At 40.3% G+C, this 25,673-nt stretch overlaps 1 protein-coding gene across 4 annotated transcripts in view; it reads right to left on the reverse strand.

Moving 5' to 3' along the window:
- Positions 1-25,673, reverse strand: part of wwp2 (WW domain containing E3 ubiquitin protein ligase 2) — a 277,512-nt gene that overhangs the window by 78,858 nt on the left and 172,981 nt on the right. For 3 of the 4 annotated variants that reach the window (XM_068049206.1, XM_068049203.1, XM_068049204.1), the window contains exons 9-10: positions 9,778-9,867; positions 7,604-7,778 (exon numbers count right to left, since the gene is read on the reverse strand). In XM_068049206.1, the coding sequence (XP_067905307.1) occupies positions 7,604-7,778; positions 9,778-9,867 (265 nt within the window). The remainder of the gene's footprint in view (positions 1-7,603; positions 7,779-9,777; positions 9,868-25,673) is intronic. The other variant, XM_068049205.1, reaches the window with a different exon arrangement.

Genomic DNA, 25,673 nt, shown 5'->3' on the forward strand with positions numbered 1-25,673 from the left:
GACTGTAAAAGTTGAGAAAGCGGTTTAAAAAAAATCATATTGGATCCTAGGCATTAGTATAGGAAAAAAATACAAAAGCAAGGAAGTTATGTTAAATCTTTGTGAAACAATGGTTAGGCCTCAGCCGAAGAATGGTGTTCAAATCTGGCCATCCCAATTTAGGAAGAATGTCAGGGCCTTAGAGAGGGCGCAGAACAGATGTGCTAGAATGGTACCAAGGATGAGGGACTTCAGTTATGTGGAGAGACTGGAGAAGTTGGGTTGATGTCCTCAGAGCAGAGAAAGTTAAGAGGAGATGTGATAGAGTTGTTCAAAATCATGAACGATTTTAATCGAGAAAATAAGGAGAATCTATTTCCAGTGGCAGAAGAGTTGGTAACCAGAGGACTCAGATCTGAAGCAATTATCAAAGGAATCAGAAGTGACATGAGGAAATTGTTTTTTTTAAACAGTGCGTTGTTATGACCTGAAATGCATTGCCTGAAAGGGTGGTGGAAGCAGATTCAATAGTAACATTCAAAAGAGAATTGGATAAATATTTTCCTTTATTGCAAGGGGGATGGAGTATAAAAGTAGGGAAGTCTTGCTACAACTGTACAGGGCATTGATGAGACCGCATCTAGGGCTGATACCTGGATGAGGGGTTTGTCTTCTGAGGAAAAATTGAGCAGGTTAGGCCTATACTCATTGGAGTTCAGAGGATTGAGCAATGATCGTATTGAAACATAAGATTCTGAAGGGACTTGACACAGTCGGTTCTGAGAGGATGTTTCCCCTTGTGGGGGAATCTAGAACTAGGCAGCAGTTTCAAATTAAGGGGTCACCCATTTAAGACAGAGATGCGGAGGAATTCCTTCTCTCAGAGGGCCATTAATCTTTGGAATTCTCTTCCCCAGAGAGTAATGGAGACGGAGTCATTGAATATATTCAAGGCCGAGTTAGACAGATTTTTGATTGACAATGGAGCCAAGGGTTATGGGGGGCAGGCAGGCAAGTGGAATTGAGGCCACAATCAGATCAGCCATGATCTTATTAAATGGCGGAGTAGGCCCGAGGGGCTGAATGGCCTACCCCTGCTCCTATTTCTTATGTTATTATTTAAAGGGAAAATTATTACAGGGTGATGGAGAAAGAGTAGGGGAGTGGGACTAATTGAATAGCTCTAACACAGACATGATGGGCCTGCCAAATGGCCTCCTGTGGGGTATCATTCTATTAAATTACACCCCTCATCTGTGCTCCTCTTGAAGTGCTTTTCCAGAAATAAGAACATAAAACTGTAGGGCAAGTCAACCCATGCTCCTTCAAAGACACTCATCGTGACAACAAAGAATGGCATCAGTAAAATGCATGTCCTGTCAGAAGTGCTAAAAAATAATAGGAGTGCAAGTTATTAGCAAAAGGGGTGATGGGGTCACCAAGAGCTGGCATCAATATAATGGATGGTTCCCTTCTGCATGGAAAACACCAATGATTCTACAGGACTAGTAAATAGCGAAGCATGGTGTACAAGTTGTAACAGAAATCTTGGATTCAACACTTTCAAGCTTGTGTTTGAAGTTTCTTTTTGTAACAGGTAGTTTAATGTTAAGAAAGTGAAAGGGATTTAAAAGAAAAACAAAATAAAATTACATCGTAAATCATCTGAACTAAAGAAAATATGTATATAATTCAGCACCATTTATCACACTCTACAACTATGCAGAAATAAATAATTTGAGTAAAATGTACCTATGGATTCCAGCCTGATAATGCATTAACTCGTAATGTCAGAACACAAGAAATAGGAGCAGGAATAGGCCATTTGGCCCTTCGAGCCTGCTCCGCTATTTAATATGATTATGACTGATCTTTTATCTCTTCACTTTTCCGCACTATCCCATATCCCTTAATACCCAAAAATCCATGTCTTGAATATACTCAAAAACTGAGCAACAGCAGCACTCTGGGGTAGAGAATTTCAAAGATCCACAACCCTTCGAATGAAGAAATTTCTGTTCATCTTCGTCTGAAATGGCCAACCCCTTATTCTGAGATTGTGAAATTCCAGATTCCCTAGCCAGGGAAAACGTCCTCCTAGCATCTACCCTATCAAGCCCCTTAATAATTTTGTGTGTTTCAATTAAATCACCCCTCATCCTTCTAAATTTTAGGAAATATAGGCCTAGTCGATTCAATCTTTCCTCATAAGGGAATCCTCTCATCCTAGGAATCAGTCTAGTGAATCTTTGCTGCACTCACTCCAAGGCAAGTATATCCTTTCTTCGGTAAAGAGGCCAAAACTGCAAGCAGTACTCCAGGTGAGGTCTCACCAAAGTCCTACATAATTGCAGGAAGATGTCTGCACTCTCAACAAATTTTCAAGGTAATTTGAATTTTACACCTTTACATTACCAAATCTATCCACATCTGTGCTAACGTGTCAGTGATTTTCCACTCATTAAAATGAAATGAATGGTTAGATTACTGATCTGGTAAGCGCAGAAAAAAGAAGCCCCAGCCAATTTTTATTTTCTTATGCTACCTTATTCATAAGCGGATCAGAACACGGCCCAGTAAAATCATGCTTATAGCGGCAACACCCCTTACACCAAACCACCTTTCCTCAACAGACTACACTTTTTAACAAGTCTCAATATCTCTTTTGTTCACTGATTCAGACTGGATAACCATTGCATTCCACAGTCTACTATATCACCACAAAAATTTGTTTTATAATAAAGGTTTTGTAGCAACCAAAAAACTAAATGAAAACCTGAATATTGTTTTCTTTCTCAAATATTAAAAAAGTAAATAGTGGAACCCTATTGCAAATAAGAAGTCATGCTGGATAAAACAAGATTTGACAGCTTAAAAATCCTGCCTATTCGAAGGAAATGAGACAGCTCAGACTGCAATTTGAACTTATACTTTCAAAATGGGAGTCCACCATCGTAGTGCAGATTCCAAACCACCCACATTTAGACTATTAAATAAAATCTGCAAAATTTAATAATAAAGATGAAATACAGAAACAAACAACAATAGATCAAAGCATTCTCGGGGTGGGGGGGCAATGAAAATTGCAATTGTCATTTTTCATTTTGGATAAAGATGTGTTCATTTCTTTTAAATTACAAATTGCATTTTGTTGCAACACAATTCATTTTTTCTGAAGTTCAGCAGGGATTCCATACAGACCACACGAGGGAAATGGATAATAGAGCAGTCCAAAAAATAATGATGGCATGAGCTGTTTGAAAGTGCAGTTTGCAATGAGGAGAGGTTTATTGCATCCTACTTTTAGCAGGAAAATCGATGAAAGAATTTACTTGAATCTTTCTGAAAAGATGGAAGTATATAGTGTGCAGCAAGTTTGGCATTGTCTATTTGACGTATTTAATAAGATCTATAATTTAAAAATTACAACATGATTAAATTTAAATCATATACAAAACGCAAACGAAGTAAAATTTAGCTTTAGCAAGCTGTCTAATAGAAGCCTCTCACATAACAAGTAGAACAGTCAGCTATCCAATTATTCTCATATTCCATACCACTTAGTCTCACTGAAAGTGTTCACCACATCTTACTTCAGTATAACCATCCACCCACTGATCTAAAGCACCATCACTTACTAACTTCTCACTTCTATTGCAATTTAGTATCAATGACTCCAGAACACTGCAGCCGATACGAACAAATTGTACAATCTGAACACATTGGCTGCCCCATTTGTCAGCAAACAGAAGCAACTGCACTTGTAAAGTAATTCATTGATTCTGAAATGCATTCGGACATCTTAAAGATGTGATGGTATAAAAATGAAATTCTGCTGACCTGCTTAACCATGTTTCTTGAATATCAGATTGAGCCCAAAGAAAATCAAGACAAAAAGCAGTGAATTTATAATTATGTCCATCAGACTAATAAATAAATAATTTTTTTAAAAAGTTGCATCAGTGAAAACAGTAAAGATAATGTAAGATGGGTCAAATAAACATTAAAAGTTAATTAGGAAACCAAAAATAGAAAATAAAATACGGTTCTTCATCTCGTGAAAAAGACAGAAACCAAAATTTCAATAAAGGGGAGGAAAGCATACAGAAAATTTAGCAAACATAACCACTCAAGACAATGAATCTAAATGGAACAATTTTTTTTTAATTAAAAAGAAAAAGGAAAATTGGGGTGTCAACATAAAGACATTTTTTTCTTAAGGAGGTCGCAGCAACCTTGCTTCTCTCCACTAGCCTCACCGAGGATTGGCAGCATAAAAATGTTGTGGACTTTGGAAGTCTTTATAATAAAAAATTGAATTCCTAATGTGGATGCTTCTGTTGGTTGACTATTCTTCTATAAAATATATTACTATGTGGGTGGCTTAATTCTGTCCACTCTCAACACCCATATGATATGTTTTATCTATAAGACTGGATTGTTTTTAACACTGCTGTTTTATTTACATGAAGAACTGTTAAAATAACATTTTTTAAAAGGAGCATTAAAGTATTATACTGACATGCATATAAGCCACAAGATTTGGGACCATGAAAAATAACAATTTGTACCAAAATAGGGGCACTTTTCTGCTGTAGGCCCACATCCACTAGGTACTGAATTAAGATTTCACAGATTTATTTCACATAGGACCCTTATAGGCAACAAACAGAGAAAACTTTCACTGCGTCAGTCTAGGCTGGATTTGGACCTGCATCCATAAGTGAATGTTCAGTCAACCAGGCCTCAATATCTTCAGTCAACTGATTGTGGTTGTCTTCCAGGATGGCTCCAACAAAATTTGACTATAATATGAAAGGACCCAGTAGACAAATGCGGAAGGCCAATCAACAGCACCATAATAAGAGTGTGTATGATAGATAACTCCTGATAGATTCTGTGACAGAGTAGTGCTTTGCTACTGAAAGTGTTTGATTCTCCAAAATCTGAACAGTTTCAGTGATTAGATAAAACAACAGGGGAGTGGTTAAGAAAATGACATTAATAGCTCTCGGCATTTTCTTAAAGAGCAACACAGGCAAAAGCAGATTTAAAGCTTGAGATAGTGAAAAGGATGCAGTGGCGAGGAATGAAAGTGAAAGAAAATACCTATATGAGTTCGATGGCAAAGGAGGCCACCCAAGACAAGATAAACAACAAATTATAACAAAGTGCTGGAAATACTCAGCAGATCTGGTAGCCTCAGTGGAGAGTGAAACAGAGTTAAAGTTTCAGGTCTTCCATCAGAACTCACAGAGGCTGCTAGACCTGAGTATTTCCAGCAATTTCTGGTTATAATGCAGATTTCTAGCATCCGCAGTATTTTGCTTTTATCAAAATAAACATCTATGGGAAGTAAAATGTTTTAAAAAACGAGTAAAAATTAAAAGGGGACACCAGACAAAAGTAAAATCAAACACCTGGAATAAAATAAGTAGTACAAAAAAGGGTAACTAGAAAATATAACAAGAGAAGTGTCTGCTGTGGGATATTCACAAATTAGGAAGCCAGATACAATAGGTGAAAAGATATGATAGTAATTTCTTAAATAGAAAGATTAAAGAAGACAGAAGGGAGGAAATATTTGAAGATGAGTGGCTTCAATAATTGAGTCACTTCAGGTACGTGATATGGTCAGGTTACCATCAGACCTCAAGAGTAAACCTCAGGAATTCAAACTGGAGACCAGTACAGTTAGGGACACTATTGTCATGACAACGGGACATGTTCTGAAGGATACCAAGGATATGGGGATACTGATTGGATTAAGACTAGTGACAACAATGAGGAAGGTCGGAAAATCCTAGACAGCGCCTGATACCTATTCACTAATATCTCATGGCTACCCAAGACATGGACATGGGATGGACAGCACCCCACTTTAAAAAGGTTACACCTTATTAAAAATAACCATGGGCTGCATTTTAAAAGCCCGCTGTCGAAATTTGCAGCCCGCACACATGGGGCGCACGTTGCAGAGCTGCCGTGATTCCAAATGCGGCAGCTCATTAGCATGGCTGGAGCAACTGCCCCCCTGGTTGACGTGGAGGGGGAGGGCGAGCCGTCCCCGGCAACGGCGTCTAGTGCCAATGTGCAGGCGCCATTTTTAAAGGGCTTACAGCCCTAAATGACCATTTAATGTTTTAAAGTGACAATCATTTTACAGTTAATACAAATGAATGGAAAAAAAACATTCCATGCCCTCTCCCACCCCCCACCCCATGGCATTACATATCATTCCTGCCCTTTCCCCGCCCCGGAATACCTACTGTGAATATATATATGACCATTTCCCCCCTCCACAAAGTTCAGAACCTTTGTCCTTTACCCCTTCGCATCACCCCCCACAACCAATCCGAAGGATTTTCCCCGCTCCCCCACTCTCGCACTGATAAAGGTTCATCCTCCCCACTCGTTTCCCCGAACAGGGATTTGAAGGTGCAGCATTGCTGGCACGATGGTCTCAACCTGCTGTCATAATCGCTGCGGCCTGCACATTAATTGATGGTAAGTACCCATCTACATATTGTAATGCAGGTCTCGAGGCTGAGCGACAGGGGGGCAAACACGAGGCCTCACCGCCGAGATTAGGATGCGCCCTTTTGGCGTCGGGGCTGGTGGCAGGCCTCATCCGATGCGATTTGCCCCCCCCTCCCCCCCCCACCCCGCCCGCGGCGTCGGGGAGCCTTTAAAATCCAACCCCATAAGATTTGCTGGCAAGCCCTTCAAAAATGTTTGAGCAAGCAATGAATCATATAAAATATCAAAATAGAACACGGTGTAGTGCAATGCATTTCTGTTACTCAATTCGATCCACATCATGTATTCCTCATTTTGGCTGTTTGCAGCACACAGGGAATGAAGGCAAGGCTCTTCCAATATTGTATGATCAATATGTCTCAGGCGGTTCTCAGTAACCTTATGTTACAGAGTAGCATTAGGAAAGATCTAGGAGCACGTAACCTGCTTAACTTCTCATTTACTGAATGGTATGGGGTGCAGAGACTCAGAAGGTTGAGTAAGTTATACCAATGCCTTTCTATATAGAACAATACACAGTTATGCAGTATCTTTTGAGGCCTGCAGTTATAGTATTTGGTCAAAATAAAGTTAACATTTTGAATAAATTGACTTTTCAGTTTGCTCAGAGATGGACAATAAACATTCCAGCAGTTCTGTACTTTTTAAAAATTCAATTTCAGTATTAGAAAGTCCAATGCTCATTTCGCTAGAGGTCAAATAATAAAAATACTGTAATAAAAGCAAAATACTGCAGATGCTGGAAATCTGAAATAAAAACAAGAAATGCTGGAACCACTCAGCAGGTCTGGCAGCATCTGTGGAAAGAGAAGCAGAGTTAACGTTTCGGGTCAGTGACCCTTCTTTGGAACTAGCAAATATTAGAAATGTCAAAGGTTAAAAGCAAGTGAGCAGGGGGTGGGGCAAGAGATAACAAAGGAGAAGGTGTAGAGAGGTGTATTTATTATAAAAATACTGTACATGCTTTCCAAGCTGTGGAAAAGGAAATGAAATATGCTTAAGAGTTAAAACAAAAGGCAATATGTAAAGAGCATGAGAACATGAAAAATCCCAACTATTTAAATTAAGTATCAGCTCATCTTACTTGGTATAAAAACCTTTGGTTGAAATGTTGCATAGCTCCCTGCAGTTGATTCCTTTGGGACTGCCACTGCTCGAAGTTTCGAACAGACTCGGCTGTTGGACGCTGCCATGTTGTTGTCCTAGTGTTATGGTCCACGTAGTAAAACCTGCCACGTTGATCTACTCGTTTTTCCCAACTTTAAAATAAAGTATTCAAGAATTATAATGAGTTTGCTGATCTAAATGTTTACTTTTAATACAGAACTGAACCACTTTCGTTTATAATCTGCAGCAGGAATTTGGACCCATTTCCGAACATAAAATGAAATGCATTAAAAATGTTTATTTTTTGTAAATCGAGAAACCACAGTATAATGGAAAAACAGAGCTCCACCAAAGAAAAGACAATGCAAATCAGATAGGTTAGATGACTTTGAGCTTGGTTTTTAAAAATGTGAGGATGCTATTAGGAAGGAAAGATCTGGAGAGATAAAGAATATCAGTTTTGAAGATCGGGGCAATTTCTGAATTGTAATGATCATGGTAGCATCAACAAGAGAAAGACAAGACTGTTTGCAATGGGGATTGGTTGCAGCCCTGTGTTGAAAAAGATTGCTGTTTAGATTTTCTTGGTTCCTGTCCAAGAGTACAAGAGGTGCTAGAAAAGCCTCGATATGGTAGCAGTATTGATGTCTTAAGTTGGATTTGAGATGAGTCAGAAGGAAAGTAAGCATTTGGTACGGGGAAAAAAATTATCTTGGAGGTAGCTTTAGCAATGGATACATGCGTGTTTCATTTGATATAAAAAGCGACAGCATATCAATAGATGGAGAACTTAAAGTGGGAGCAAAGAGACGGCCGCTGCTAGTTAGACTTTGCAAGAGACGTGAATTGCATGCCAATAGCACACATTTCATAACTCAGAACATTTTAAACCTAATTAGATTACTGTAATTAAATAATAAGGTTTTTCTTTATACTGTTGCCTCATCAGAATAGTAAGATACGCTGGTATCAGCTATATGAGAAACCTATGAAATTGTTTGTCAAAAAGGCATTAATATGAAAGAACACTTCGCAAAATAATTTTCAGAAATTAAATATGCACACCTCAATTCATCATTTTATCCATTTAAATTTATTTTAAACCTATTGCAATACACTTTAAACAGTTATTGCTTCTTACTGTACCCTTTTAATGAAGAGCTTATCTTAGAAAATTACAACATACAGTGAAGGCTCAATTACCACACTCCCATTATTCACAATCTTAATTATCTTTGAGAATCTTTGCAGGTAAATGGAGCCAAACTGGAGTTACGGCTAATCAAGTTTCCTTTTCTCTCCACTCTTCTGGCAAAATCATAATGTGCCAGCTTAAAGCTGCCCCAAGCAATCTACTCAAATTTTAGCTGCTAGGCCCAGCACAGAACTGAAACACCCAGTCACAAACACTACTGATGTCAAGCACAATATGGGTTAGTAAACCCATTCACCCAGTAACTTAGGAATGTGCTAAAGACAGTACAGAAACAAATTGCTGTTACATTCAACATGTGCTCCACTTCAATAACACACACTAGCATTTTAAACAGGAAAACTATCGAGTTTAAAAGTAAGCAGCTCTTCAGCACTGACTGCGGCAAAAATTACTGGTATCGCTGGAGTTGAGCATAAGCTGGCTTTAATATTCATCACTGCAGTGGGGTTTTCCACACTTGTTTGGAGGGTTGGGTGGGGGGGGGGGGGGAGGAGAGGGGTGAAGAGCAGCGAGCAGGATGCCTATTCGCTCAACTCTTTGGTCTGTGGCAGGTGAAGTGAAGCATTCAGAGCATTAAGCCAAATTAACCATTCGCATGGCAGCTAATTCTTCAAGGAGGAATTGTGCACAAAGGAACTTGTAGCTGGCAGAGGACTGACACATTCAGGAGGAAAGTAGTAGCACATTGAAACTTCAGAACAGCAACCAACTATCTAGTTGTCAGGGTGGGGGTAGGGTGAGTCTCAGTTTTCCACCAATTTGATTATCTTCCATGGCAAGTTCTATCCATCATGGTGGGCAATAAAGATCCTACTGTTATTAATGGAGTGGTTGCGATTAAGCTTTTTCTGCTATAAAACAATTCCTTAAGTGCACGGTTTCAAAAAACTGATATTTTGAATTAAACTCTTTTTGGCTAGTTGACCTGAACTTACCCCGGGGGCAGAGGTCTCTCCCATGTGGTAGTTTTGGTGTTGTGATCCACATAATATAGTCTTCCATTAGGAAGCACTCGCTGTTCCCATCTGAAAAATAAGCCACAGGTCCAAATACTGCAGTATTAAATGGCTTTTGATATTTCTGATAAAAATGTACACTATGTATTAATATTAAAATTTGTCTATTCTTCTTGAAGAAAGAGTGAGTTCTAACCCATTCTGAATGTACACCAAGAATTAGGTGCTCTAGGATGATTCAAGGTACTGTATTTCAGTAAAGTAATAACATTTTAACATCTTCACTTTTTAATCTTTCCTAATTTTCCAAGATTTCTGATTGTTTTCTAAGTATTTATTTTCCATATTGTTGCCCCAAATCGCAATTAATGTGCATTGTTACTATGTAAGAAGCAAAATTACTATTCGTGGTCCTAAATAATCTCTCACTTGTTTAACAGGAACCCAGGGTGCTAAAGTATAAAAATTCACTGAACACTGCTGAAAAAGAGCACTGGTACTAATTTTTTTTAAAATGACCTATAAAATCTATAATCAACTGCTCATCCCTCTTTTTCAAGCAACAACAGTCCGTTTGAAGGCCGAGTTAGATAGATTTTTGATCGACAAGGGAGTCAAGGGTTATGGAGGCAGACAGGAAAGTGGAGTTGAGGCCACAATCAGATCAGCCATGATCTTATGGAATGGTGAAACAGGCTCGAGGGGCCGAATGGCCTACCCCTGCTCCTATTTCTTGTGCGCTTGAGAAGTATTTCTAAGTATGTAGACTTTCTAGGTGAATGGTTGGCTTATTCCAGTGTCAGCAGCTTGTTGATTTTGTTAACCTCACTAATCTAAACAAAAATATAATTCTCAGTTTAACACAAAGATGCTCTGATATAAGTCATTCTTTTGATATAACGTATAGCCTAGCTGTTAAACAAAGCCGGTCTTGAAAGAACACAAGGCACAGCATATAAATTACTTTTTGAATTTAATTAAAAAAAACTAATCAAGCTGTTCTGAACAGATCAATAATGCCCTACAAATGAAGTTGTCCTACTTTTAACAATGATGAAAATTCTGTCAGTCCTTTGCTGAAAATGTCCTTAGAAAATGAGAAAATAGTGCCATATTATGGAATATTCAAGTTAAAGATGGTCTTCCTTTTATGTTTGAGTCAACAAGAAATTCCAAGTCTGAAGAATCAGAAAGAAATTTTAACACACAATTTGCTATATATCAGCATATAGCTTGCTTTTTTAGTTTCATGTTGTAAATATCGCAACTGATTTTAAGTTAACTCTTGATTTTAATTCCAATTAAGAGTTAAGCTCAATAACGGAAACAAACTAAAAACATTCTGATACTGTTCTGACAAAAATTAAGTGTGCATCTTGCCATAGAAGAGCTTCTGGTTAAAGGTTACATCAACTCTTGTTATTTGACAAGTTAGGAACTAAAGTAGAATTTCTCCAACAAAAAGCACAGAATTAAATCCTCTTGTTTTGTTTATTCCAAACATACAAATCAAGAAATAGTCTTTGCCTATGTGTGTTTTAATTTATGTTAATCACATCTTGGCATCTGTCAAATGACTGGCAATATTGTATCTACTGAATGGTAAAATCGTAAAAAGACAAAGGCCAATATGCTCATCTGGAATGGGTTTTCTCTCATATCATTAGAATCATAGAAATTTACAGCACAGAAGGAGGCCATTCAGCCCACTGTGTTCACGCTGGCTGGCAAGTAGCCATCCAGCTTAATCCCAATTTCCAGTTCTTGGTCCGTAGCCTTGTAGATAATTGCACTTCAAGTGCATATCCAAGTACTTTTTAAATGTTATGAGGATATATGTGTACCCTCATTTTCTCTTCTACTGGTTTTCATAATGCATCACTACCTAAAATTAAATCCAAAGTCAGTTGAGAAGTATGTTCACTAAGCAATTATAAGCGAACTTTGCTGATCAGAAAATGTATCTCAGATTCCTATACTGCCAAATTAGGGGAAGGATGCAACTTGCTCCAAACTATTCCACTGACATAAAAAAAAACAAGATTTACTGTACTAGATAAATTTCCATTTCCCTAACACTATCTCCCTTTGAAAATAATTTATGGACTCTGCTTCAATAATGGTTTAGTTTAGTTTAGAGATACAGCACTGAAACAGGCCTTTCGGCCCACTGAGTCTGTGCCGACCATCAACCACCCATTTTATACTAATCCTACACTAATCCCATATTCCTACCACATCCCCACCTGTCCCTATATTTCCCTACCACCTACCTATACTAGGGGCAATTTATAATGGCCAATTAACCTATCAACCTGCAAGTCTTTGGCATGTGGGAGGAAACCGGAGCACCCGGAGGAAACCCACGCAGACACAGGGAGAACTTGCAAACTCCACACAGGCAGTACCCAGAATTGAACCCGGGTCGCTGGAGCTGTGAGGCTGCGGTGCTAACCACTGCGCCACTGTGCAGATAATTCCAAACACCTTCTATGTAACTTATTTTCTGACATCCACTTCAATTTTGAATTCTTGAGTTCGCACCATCCATTTACCATCTCACAGACCAATGCAAACAATCCCTCACTATCTATCTTATAACCCTATCGCTAATTATGCTGAATACATTTCTTAACTTGTTTTTCAAGCATCAATATGAACCACATGCTGATACAGTGAGATGGTCTTCACTTTCAAGCGAATATGTGGATTTACCACTCATTTGAGGTCAGAATGTATTCCAGACTGAAAATCCCTCATTGAAAAGCTTTTTGCTTGATGACCAATTTTCTAACACTAACAGTTTGTAAGAGGAACCCAGCGTGGAAATGAAAACTCCCTTGTCTGAGCTCATAAATGGACTACTGTACATCATTCCAAATTACATGTTTACCAAACATTACTTTCTTGCATATATTTTTGCTGAACCTTGACAAACTTTATTCTGTAAAGCTGAAGCTACACAAATTAATAATTTTTCACAAGGTAATTCTGATGCTGAACTAAATTGTTTAAAAAAAAATCTTCTTCGGCTTTATGACCCAATTTTCTCAACATATCTTTGGAGGAAAATGAGCCACAGTTACTGACTGTGATGAGTTTTGTGAAACTGAGGTTATGCCATACAAAACTTTGGCACTGATAAATTAGAAAGTTCTTGGTATAAATAATCCACCCACAAATGAAGAGTATCATAGTTGTAGTGTCTCATGCATAAATGGACTTGAAGACCTTACTGCACTACATTTTAACTTGGTAACATCCATTCTTGAAAACATCTCCTTCTAATTAATTGCAATGATAGAACATTAAGTAACCATGAAAATCCTTAGGGCAAAATGCATCTTAACCTGGCAATGGAATAGGTCATTTAATTATCTGCTATTGCTGAGAGGAGTCCAGAAGTTGGTTTAGGTCACACTCAAAAGGTGTCCACAAATAGAGAATAATGGAATGTGCTAATAATTAAGTTGCATAGACTGAATAAGGGATTTGGTTCCAAATGCTGTTACAATGCAATGGAAATTTTTAGATGTAGGCAACCTCCAAGGAAAAAAAAGGAATAAATCTCACTCAGAAGATCCTAGCCTTTTCTACTGTTGAATTCTAAATTACAATTATTTTATTTTGCTCATCATGAATAAATCTAACACATAGGTAAGTCACAAATATCAAGCAATTACATGTTTGGATGGAAGGGGAGGAAGAGTGATAAATCTATTCATATCTTCTGTCGAACATCAGCTCAGTGGATACACAGCAAAAGTGATCAAAAATCTAGGCAGTTCCATGAGCCAAACAGACTGGTGATCTCAGGTACAGGCAACCAACCTTGAAGTGGAAAGATATTTTTAAAATGTTGGGGGTTAGAAATGGGCATGATTACTGCAGAAAGAAAAAAGGATTTAGACAATTCCTGCTAGAATCTAAAGGGACATAAATTTCAAACTCAACGTAGATACGGGAAGCTCTGTTTTTCCAGTAATCAAAACAGTATCATCTGTAATTACTTCACCACAATTTCAAATTCTCCCATTACACTCTCCAGATATCGAAGTAAGCCATGTGATGTTTATATACCATGTCACAAAACCAAACAGACTGTCAAAATAATTCATTCACTCAGAACATACAAGCTATAATGTCATTATATCAATTGTTCTTCCTATTCATTTTAACAGTTTTAAGTCAAGGATGACTTACATATAGCTATTACCACAAATACACATTCCTGTTAGTAACAACAGTGCATGTGACACCTTTAAGGCAATGCTATGTCTGCTCTTCATAAATGGTATTAATTTTAACACTACTTTAACTCTCTTTAAAATGAGTACAGTAATTCTAAGTTCAGCATTCTAGGCAAAGGTAACAAAAACTAATTTCAACTCACTAATCAGGAAGCATCCAAGCTTTTTATTTTTGTAGGCCACTTTGGTGCATATCATGGTGCCTTGACAACCAAGGAAGAAAAATAGAAACTTAGATTTATATGGTACCTTTCACAAACTCAGGAACGCCTCAAAATGCTTCAGTCAATGGATAAATACAGGTTTCAACCAAAGCTCCCATGAATTTACAAACGTCAAGCTGTAGGTACCAGATTTAGATTTAATACAGTTTAGGATTTATTGAACACTCAGGCAATTGCACCAAGAATTTTTTTTTCCAAGATTTCCCCAGAGGGCAAACCAGTGAATAAGAAATACATGCACAAATAGAACTGAAATGCCAGATTTTTGAGGACTAATTGCTGGAGGTCATGAGCCAAAAAATAGCATATGAGCTGTAGTTTGCTTTTAACTTATAAAGGATCCTCACCAAAGGCACTCTTTTTCATTGAGGCTTTAGCACAAAGAGCTCTCCAATGCAAAGCTCTTCTGGTCTAAACACCACCCTCTATAACATGGTAATTAATAGTCTAAAGGTAGTTTTGCAAATGCAAGTGAGACACCATGCATACGGAAATGTTGAAAAAGATGTGCATTTATATAGCGCCTTTCACAACCTTAGCATGTTCCAAATGCTTTACAGCCAATGAGGTACTTCTGAAGTGCAGTTACTGTTGCAATGTAGGGAACGTGGCAGCCGATTTGTACACAGCAAGCACCCACAAACAGCAGCGTGATAAGATCATAAGAAGTAGGAGCAGGAGTAGGCCGTCTGGCCCCTCGAGCCTGCTCCGCCATTCAATAAGATCATGGCTGATCTTTTCGTGGACTCAGATCCACTTACCCGCGCTCTCACCGTATCCCTTAATTCCTTTATTGTTCAAAAAGATATCTACCTTAGCTTTAAAAACGTTTACTGAAGAAGCGTCAACTACTTCACTGGGAAAGGAATTCCATAGATTAATAACCCTCTGGGTGAAGAAGTGCCTTCTTAATTCAGTCCTAAATCTGCTCCCTCTAATCTTGAGGCTATGCCCTCGTCCTAGCTTCACCTGCCAGTGGAAACATCCTCTCTCCTTGTATCTTATCTATTCCCTTCATAATTTTATAAGTTTCTATAAGATCCCCCCTCATTCTTCTGAATTCCAATGAATATAATCCCAATCTACTCAGTCTCTCCTCATAAGGCAACCCCCTCAACTCCGGAATCAACCTAGTGAACCTCCTCTGCACCCTCTCCAGTGCCAGTATATCCTTTCTCAAGTAAGGAGACGAAAACTGCACACAGTACTCCAGGTGCGGCCTCACCAGTACCTTATACAGCTGCAACATACCTCTCTGCTTTTAAATTCAATCCCTTTAGCAATGAAGGACAAAATTCCATTTGCCTTCCTAATTACTTGCTGTACCTGCAGACCAACCTTCTGCGATTCATGCACAAGGACACCCAGGTCCCTCTGCATAGCAGCATGCTGCAACTTTTTACCATTCAAGTAATAATCCTTTTTACTGTTACTCCTACCGAAATGAATGACTTCACATTTATTAACATTGTATTCCATCTGCCAGACCTTTGCCCACTCACTCAATGTATCTATGTTCCTCTGCAAAGTTTCACAGTCATCTGCACACTTTGCTCTGCCACTCATCTTAGTGTCATCTGCAAACTTTGACAACCTACACGTGGTCCCCAACTCCAAATCATCTATATAAATTGTAAATAATTGCGTCCCAACACCGATCCCTGAGGCACACCACTAGTGACTGCCAACCAGAATAGCACTCATTTATCCCCACTCTCTGCTTCCTGTTAGTCAACCAATCCTCTATCCATGCTAATACTTTACCCCTAACGCCATGCATCCTTATCTTATGCAGCAGCCTCTTGTGCAGCACCTTGTCGAAGGCCTTTTGGAAATCTAGGTACACCACATCCACTGGGTCCCCATTGTCCACCTTGCTCGTGATGTCATCATAGAATTCCAAAAGATTTGTCAAGCATGACCTGCCCTTCATGAACGGGACAATTTCTATCGAGATGCCCTGCTATTTCTTCCTTGATAATAGACTCAAGCATCTTCCCCACGACAGAGGTTAAGCTAACCAGTCTATAATTCCCCATCTTTTGTCTACCTCCCTTTTTAAACAGTGGCGTCACATCTGCTGGGACTACCCCAGAGTCCAGTGAATTTTGGAAAATTACCGCCAGTGCACCTGCTATTTCTCCCGCCATCTCTTTTAGTACCCTGGGATGCATTCCATCAGGGCCAGGAGACTTATCAATCCTTAGCTCCATTAGCTTGCCCAACACTACCTCTTCCGTAATAATGATTGTTTCCAGGTCCTCACCTACGTTCGTCTCTTTGTCAATTACTGGCATGTTATTAATGTCCTCCACTGTGAAGACCGATACAAAATACTTGCTCAATGCCTCGGCCATTTCATCATATCCCATAACTAAATTCCCCTTCTCATCCTCCAAAGGACCAACGTTTACTTTAGCCACTCTTTTTCGTTTTATATATTTATAGAAACTTTTGCTATCTGTCTTTATATTCTGTGCTAGTTTTTTCTCATGTTCTATCTTACTTTTCTTTATAGCTCTTTTTGTGGCTTTCTGTTGACCGTTAAAGTTTTCCCAATCTTCTAGTTTCATGCTGTTTTTGGCCACTTTGTATGCCTTCTCTTTCAATTTGATAGCCTCCCTTATTTCCTTAGACAGCCATGGCAGATTACCCCTTTTCTTCCAGTCCTTCCTTTTCACTGGAATATACTTTTGCTGAGCACTTTGAAAAATTGCTTTGAAAGTCCTCCACTGCTCGTCAACTGTCCCACCATAAAATCTTTGTTTCCAGTCTACTTTAGCCAAGTCCTCCCTCATTCTATTGTAGTCCCCCTTGTTCAAGCGCAGGACCCTGGTATTGGATTTTATCTTCACACTCTCCATCTGTATTCTAAATTCAACCGTACTGTGATCACTCCTTCCAAGAGGACCCCTAACTATGAGGTCATTAATTATTCCTGTCTCATTACACAGGACTAGATCTAGGATAGCTTGCTCCCTCGTCGGTTCCATTACATACTGTTCAAGAAAACTATCACGGATACACTCAACAAACTCCTCCTCAAGGCTACCCTGACTGAGCTGGTTCGACCAATCTACATGTAGATTAAAATCCCCCATGATAATTGCCGTACCATTTTTACAGGCATTAGTTATTTCTTTGTTTATTGCCCGCCCCAATGTGATGTTATTATTTGGTGGCCTATAGACTACGTCTATCAATGACTTTTTCTTCTTAGAGTTTCTAATTTCCACCCAAATGGATTCAACCTCATTCTCCATAGAACCTATATCATCTCTCAGCACGGCCCTGATGTCGTCCTTGAATATCAGAGCTACACCACCTCCCTTACCTTCCTGTCTGTCCTTCCGAATAGTCTGGTACCCCTGGATATTTAACTCCCATGTCTCCATAATGGCTACCAAATCATATTCATTCGTGATGATTTGTGCCGTTAACTCATCAACCTTATTACGAATGCTACGAGCATTCAGGTAAAGTGCCTTTATGCTAGCTTTCTTACCCTCATGATTTCCAACATCTCTAATAATAACTCCTGAGTTATCCTTCCTTTCTGCTTCTTTCATAGTCTGCCTTGAACTTAAACCCTCCTGCACACGTTAACCTGCTGCTTACCTTTTTATTTACCATCATACTCCCTGTCATTTTCCCTTTCCCTTCCCCCCGAGTCACTAGTTTAAAGTCCTAGAGACCACCCTATTCATCCGTTTCGCTAGAACACTGGTTCCAGATCGGTTCAGGCGGAGACCGTCCCATCGGTACAGATACCCCCGGTTCCAAAACTGATGCCAATGCCCCATGAAATGGAACCCCTCTTTCCCACACCACTCCCTTAGCCACGTGTTTACTTCCCTAATATTCTTATCCCTAAGCCAATTTGCATGTGGCTCGGGCAGTAATCCGGAGATTATGACCCTCGAGGACCTGTTCCTTAATTTCGTTCCTAGTGCTTTATAATCCCCAAACAGGTCCCCCATCCTAGCCTTGCCTATGTTGTTAGTCCCAACGTGGACCACAACAACTGGATCCTCCCCCTCCCGCTCCAATATCCTTTCAAGCCGGTCAGAGATGTCCTGCACCCTGGCACCGGGCAGGCAACACACCATGCGGGACTCCCGATCCGGCTTACAAAGGATACTATCTATCCCCCTAATTATAGAATCCCCTATAACTACCACTTGTCTTTTTGCTCCCCCCTCTTGAATGGCCTTCTGCACCATGGTGCCATGGTCAGTTGGCTCATCCTCCCCGCAGCCCTTTTCCTCATCCACACAGGGAGCAAGTATCTCGTACCTGTTGGATAAGGTCAAAGGCTGAGGCTCCTCCACTCCTGAACTCAGGATCCCCCTACCTGCCTCACTCGCAATCACACCGTTGTCCCTGATCACTAACTGAATTTGAATCACCAGATAATCTGTTTTAGTGATGATGAATTAGGGGTAAATATTGCCCATGAGGCTGGGGATAACTCCCCTGCTTTTGTTTGAAATAGTGCCATGGGATTTTTGATGTCCACCCGAGAGAACAGACAGTGCCTCAGTTTAATGTCTCATCCGTGTTATGATCCTGTAGTTTTTTTTCCCCAGAAAAATGCGGTGTAATTTTAAGGCTGGAAAAGAGCCATACTGCTCTAAAGACTCAAAAGAGTGCATTCTCGTTGCCTTGGATATCGCCATTCGGAAACTGCGATTCAAAGGGTGCATTCTCGTCGCCTTGGATACAGCCCCTTGGACTGCGCATCGAAAGATACATTTGTTACAATTCAATTTTGAACGAGCTTATAGTGCAAACAGACTGTTCTAACAGGAGACTCAGAAAGACAGCTGTATGCTAGCACCTGAAAGGAGAAACAGACCATTTAAAAGGAAGCAAGAGAATTTAGTCTGTCTTATTATCTCTCAAAATTATAAAAAAGTCAAGCCAAAACAGAGATCTCTGATAATTTAAACCGAAGGAAGGGTAGTTAGACTGTGATAATCTTTCATCCCTTAAAAATTCTAAAGTCAAACTGATTCATTTAAAACGTGTTTGCAAGTCGTTAATTGTTGAAATTCATCACTGGAGAAGGAAAGCATCACTTAAAGATGGAATTGGACTACGGACTGTTCTATTGTTGAAGAACCTTTTTTCCCATCTGTGAGGACTTCAAGCAACATTGGACTGCAAATTTGCAAGGACTCGAATTTTTTTATTTTGAATGTTGTTTATGTCTTAGTAGTGTTTAAGAATTTAGTTATTCTAATTAGATCGCCCCCCTCAAATCTAAATCAGGGGAAATGATCACTGACCAACTCAAGCAAATAGACCGCTGGGTGGAGCACTACCTAGAACTGTATTCCAGGGAAATGTTGTCACTGAGACCGCCCTCAATGCAGCCCAGTCTCTGCCTGTCATGGATGAGCTGGACGTACAGCCAACAAAATTGGAACTCAGTGATGCCATTGATTCTCTAGCCAGCGGAAAAGCCCCTGGGAAGGACGGCATTACCCCTGAAATAATCAAGAGTGCTAAGCCTGCTATACTCTCAGCACTCTACGAACTGCTTTGCCTGTGCTGGGACGAGGGAGCAGTACCAAAGGACAAGCACGATGCCAATATCATCACCCTCTATAAGAACAAAGGTGACCGCGGTGACTGCAACAACTACCGTGGAATCTCCCTGCTCAGCATCGTGGGGAAAGTCTTCACTCGAGTCGCTTTAAACAGGCTCCAGAAGCTGGCCGGGTGTGTCTACCCTGAGGCACAGTGTGGCTTTCGAGCAGAGAGATCCACCATTGACATGCTGTTCTCCCTTCGTCAGCTACAGGAGAAATGCCGCGAACAACAGATGCCCCTCTACGTTGCTTTCATAGATCTCACCAAAGCCTTTGACCTCGTCAGCAGATGTGGTCTCTTCAGAATACTAGAAAAGATCGGATGTCCATCAAAGTTACTAAGTATCATCACCTCATTCCATGACAGTATGAAAGGCACAATTCAGCATAGCGGCGCCTCCTCAGACTCCTTTCCTATCCTGAGCGGCGTGAAACAGGGCTGTGTTCTCGCACCCACACTGTTTGGGATCTTCTTCTCCCTGCTGCTGTCACATGCGTTCAAGTCTACAGAAGAAGGAATTTTCCTCCACACAAGATCAGGTGGCAGGTTGTTCAACCTTGCCCGTCTAAGAACGAAGACAAAAGTATGGAAAGTCCTCATCAGGGAACTCCTCTTTGCTGACGATGCTGCATTAACATCTCTCACTGAAGAGTGCCTGCAGAGTCTCATCGACAGGTTTGCAGCTGCCTGCAACGAATTTGGCCTAACCATCAGCCTCAAGAAAACGAACATCATGGGACAGGACGTCAGTAATGCTCCATCCAACAATATTGGCGACCACGCTCTGGAAGTGGTTCAAGAGTTCACCTACCTAGGCTCAACTATCACCAATAACCTGTCTCTCGATGCAGAAATCAACAAGCGCATGGGAAAGGCTTCCACTGCTATGTCCAGACTGGCCAAGAAAGTGTGGGAAAATGGCGCACTGACAAGGAACACAAAAGTCCGAGTGATTCAAGCCCGTGTCCTCAGTACCTTGCTCTATGGCAGCGAGGCCTGGACAACGTATGTCAGCCAAGAGCGACATCTCAATTCATTCCATCTTCGCTGCCTCCGGAGAATACTTGGCATCAGGTGGCAAGACCGTATCTCCAACACAGAAGTCCTCAAGGCAGCCAACATCCCCAGCTTATACATCCTACTGAGCCAGCGGCGCTCGAGATGGCTTAGCCATGTGAGCCACATGGAAGATCCCCAAGGACACATTGTACAGCGAACTCGTCACTGGTATCAGACCCACCGGCCGTCCATGTCTCCGCTTTAAAGACGTCTGCAAACGCGACATGAGGTCCTGCGACATTGACCACAAGTCGTGGGAGTCAGTTGCCAGTGATCGCCAGAGCTGGTGGACAGCCATAAAGGCGGGACTAAATAGTGGCGAGACGAAGAGACTTAGCAGTTGGCAGGAAAAAAGACAGAGGTGCAAGGAGAGAGCCAACTGTGTAACAGCCCTGACAACCAATTCTGCAGCGCCTGTGGCTCTCACTCTAGAATTGGCCTTTCTAGCCACTCCAGGCGTTGCTCCACAAACCATTGACGACCTCTAGGCACTTACCCATTGTCTCTCGAGACAAGGAGGCCAAAGAAAGAAGATGATGTAAACATCAACAACTTGCATTTATACAGAGCCCTTAATGTTGTAAAACATCCCAAGATGCTTCAAAGGAGTGCAATCAGACATTAACAGTCACCAAGCCAAAGGAGGAGATACTCGGACAGGGGCCCAAAAGCTTGGTCAAAGACGTAGGATTTAAGGAGCACCTTAAAGGATGAGATAGAGGTGAATATACAGAAAGGATTTGGAAGGGAGCCCAGAACATAGACATCTGAAGGTATGGCTGCCAATGATGGGTGAAGGAAGTGGGGGCAAGAGCACAGAGCTCTGAGGGTTGTAGGGCTGAAGCAGGTTACAGAGATAAGGTGTGGGAGGCGGGGGACATGGAGAGATTTGAATACAAGGATAAAAATTTTTAAATTGAGGCACTGGTGGACTAGAAGCCATTGTTGCAAAGGGCTGACGGGTGAACGGAAGTTGATGCGAGTTAGGATAAGGGCAAAAGAGTTTTGTTTAAGCTCAAGCTTATGGATTCTATGACTTGGATGCATTATTGTGAATCTATATAACTTCAGGCTTAAAAATCTGAAATAGAAAAACTGGATGCCTCATAAGCTTTGATAGATACACAAAGATGAAGGTAGAAAGGAAATTCATCAAGTCAAGTAACCTTTGCAAACATTCAGCAAGTCATACATAAATGTATGCAAAGACATAAAAAAACAGTTCAGTAAAAGACAAACACAGATTACAGCCACAGTTCATACCAACGGAAAATAGAGAACCACTTGCTCAGCTTTATAATGGTAAAGGCAGCAGAAGTTCTACCAGCAACTGAATAAAGACCCATTTGAGACTAATTGTAGAAATTGAGATTTGCACTGTGTCAGCCAGGAAGTCGACAACCAGGGAAACAGTAACACATACACACACCACATAAAGGAACACTGATTTTTAAACAGACGTAATCTGTAACTACTGTATAAGTCCTGCTCTGGCTTTAGAGTATTGGTTTCATAATGAAACAGTTTTGTGTCTTAATAATTTAGAATTTCCTGACACTATAAGCTCCCTTTTGAACTCAACATAGCTCGAACATTGCAGTGAATTGCTTAAAAAGCCTTTACTAACATAAATACCAGTTTTTACTATATACAATGCAATGGCTGTCATGCTTTCCTTTTCAATCTCAGATATTTCCCCCATAAAAACAATTAAAAATATAACTACCTTCAACCAAAAAAAAAGTTTCAAAAAGAGCTTTTTTTCTAGTTTAAAGAAATTGAGGAGTTCTTGAAGAACGTAGTCGCTAATTTGTTCGTATTACCTCTTTTTCCTGTATATAATTGACATATTTTCTCACCATTCCAACACCACAATGTTCTCGTTCATTTGGCACAGAGGTATTTACTCGGCTGTCGACTTCCCCACGACTTGTTTCAATGTTTTGTTGCCGGGGCCTGGGCTAACAATGTAGAACAGTTTCTGCTAGCCTGGACTCCCCTTCCTCTCTTACATTAGGGCCTTTTATATTGTTAAGCTAGATGTGGAGGGTGGTCCATGTATCACAATCCGGCATTTACTTTGAAACAGTACCACTGGTCCCCATGTGAATTCATGGCAAGGGAGAAGCATGAGTGTACATTGGCTATGAAATGTGACCTTGCATGCATGTTAGAATTGAGGTTGTGTTGCTCCATCAGAAAGTCAATACAAAGGGTAACCAATCCGATCACGTATGACGACCATGATGCAATGTGATGCCATTGCAATAGAATGTTCCTTAATCTGAATGAGATTAGTGGCAGTAAGGAAAGCCTAGTGAAAAACCTCCTTTCTACCAGTCTGAATCAGGTTTATGCCGATACAGCCACCTGCTACAGGAGACATTGGCAGGTATTATCTTTATAACCTTCACACAAGTGTCAACTACGTTGGTAGCACTTTTGCTTCTGAGTCAGAAGATTGTGGGTTCAAGCTCCACTCCAGGACTTGAGCACAAAATCAAGGCTGACGCTCCAGTGAACTACTGAGGGAGTGTTGCACTGACGGAGGTGCACTTTCAGATGAGACATTAAACCAAGGGCCCGTCTACCCTCTCAGGTGGGCGTAAAAGATCCCATGTCACTTTTACGAAGAAGAGTTATCACGGTGTCCTGGCCAACATTTATCCCTTAATCAACATCAGTAAAACAGATTATCTGCTCATTATCACATTGCTATTTGCAAGAGCTTGCTGCGTACAAAATGGCTGCTGCATTTCCTATATTACAACAGTGACTACACTTCGAAAGTATTTCACTGGCTGTAAAGCACTTTGGGACGTCCTGTGCATGTCTAAATGCAAGTCTTTTTTCTGACCTGAAGTGTTCCCTTGTCAGAACATTCAGAAGCCAAAACAAGTAAAGCTTTCTCCTTTGAAGGCAGCTTCCTCCAAATATTAGTTGGGACTGGAAAGCTAACACAGTGTTTTAATATCATTGCTGCATTTTAGTCCCATTGTGCTTGTGTTTGTATTGTTTGATCATAACTGTGAATTTATTATGGGCGTCTGGGGACTTTTATTTTGCAGCCAAATTGGTTAATGGAAAGTAAAAAATAGATAATTTCATCAAATTTATGGTAGCTCTTTGACTGGAGCTGTCTATTCTAATCTCATTTCACTGTAACCTTTTATATTCTTCCTTTCAAATACTTATCCAATTCACTTTTAATGGATGCCACAGCCTATGTCTCAAAAGGCACTTCTAAAATATTCCATGTTACAATAGACCTCTCTATGTGGAAAGAAAATTTCTAACCTACCCTTGCTTGAGTAAATGAGTATATCCCTCTTTGCCACCAATTTATCAATCAGTGGAAAAAATTTCATTATTCACTTTCTTAACCTTTCATAAATTGGAAAGCTTCCATGAGAAACCCCTTAGCCATTTTATCAAAAGTTTATTCATAACTATAATCTCTTATTGCTCCCTTATATCACTGCAGTGAATCTTTGCATTTTTCATGCCACTCATATCTATCCTATCTTGGAGTGTCAGAAGTGCATGAAATACTCTATGGCCTTCACAAAAAAGTTTTGTACAAATTCAACAGCACTTCCTTACTTTTATATTCATGCACTAATTATTTGTATAAAAATTATGAATTGAAAATGCAGATAAAAATAAACATTTTCCATTGCTTTGTTACTATACTCAGACATTATTTTCAAGAAAAATAAAAAGCCATTTTGTACGCATTAGAATACAGCAACTAAAATAAACTCGCTACAAAAATTGAGGTTTGTCATGTGGTCGTGAGGTTAAAATTTAACCAAAAATCAGCACTATTTTGCTCAACTGACTTGCAGGAAAAACAGCAGGGGCTAAAGTGGAGAGCCCCTGAAAAAAAGGCGTGGATGGCAAGAGCATGTAGCTCTAACTTCCCTCCCTCCCCTCACAACAACCTTACTCTTGTATCTTTTAGATACCAGGCCAGGCAGTGGAGGAAAACCAAGAGAAGAGTGATGATGATGATGACACACTGTCACTTGATTTCACTCTTGCAGCCACCAGCTCAGATACTGACACTGCATGTGCCTTAGGGCTTAGATTATAGGCAGGATTTGCACGTCATGAAACACCAAGCTTGAATGTGCTACAGCTAGTGCAGGGGTCACACATCAGTTCTGCTGCAAAGGACTCAGATGAGGACCTTAATGCATCAGGCTAAAGGCGGCTGCTGGGTATAGACAATGAAATGCTTGGTGCAATGGGAAGACTGCCAGGAAGGCTGCGTTCAATGTCAAGGAATATGGAGGAGTCTGTCACCAACTTCACATAGAGCTTGGCGTAGAGCTTGTATCACAGCTGCAAACTTCTGCACTGAAAGTCAGCAGGCCTCCACCAGCCATGCCGCAGCCACTGGGGTAGCACCATATAAGTCAGTAGGGCAGGGAAAAGCACCTGGAGGACAAGCACTAATGGAATGCACAAGGATGATTAGTTTATAATTATATGAAATATGGCATGACTTCATTTATAAATTTGGTTTGGAATGTTTTTGGGGTGGCTTTTATTTGTGCATTGTTGACAAGCAGACAATGTGATGGTCAGGGCTAGAGATAGGTAAGGTGTGTGTGACTGTTCATGAAGGAGGGATTGGGGTTGCGGTTACTGGTATCATAGAACTATAGAAAAGTAACAGCACAGAAAGAGGCCATTTAGCCCATCGTGTCTGCGCTGGCTGAAAAAAACTAGCCGCCCA

The sequence above is a fragment of the Heterodontus francisci genome, chromosome 17, assembly GCF_036365525.1.
Source record: "Heterodontus francisci isolate sHetFra1 chromosome 17, sHetFra1.hap1, whole genome shotgun sequence".
In the NCBI taxonomy this organism is placed as follows: Eukaryota; Metazoa; Chordata; class Chondrichthyes; order Heterodontiformes; family Heterodontidae; genus Heterodontus; species Heterodontus francisci.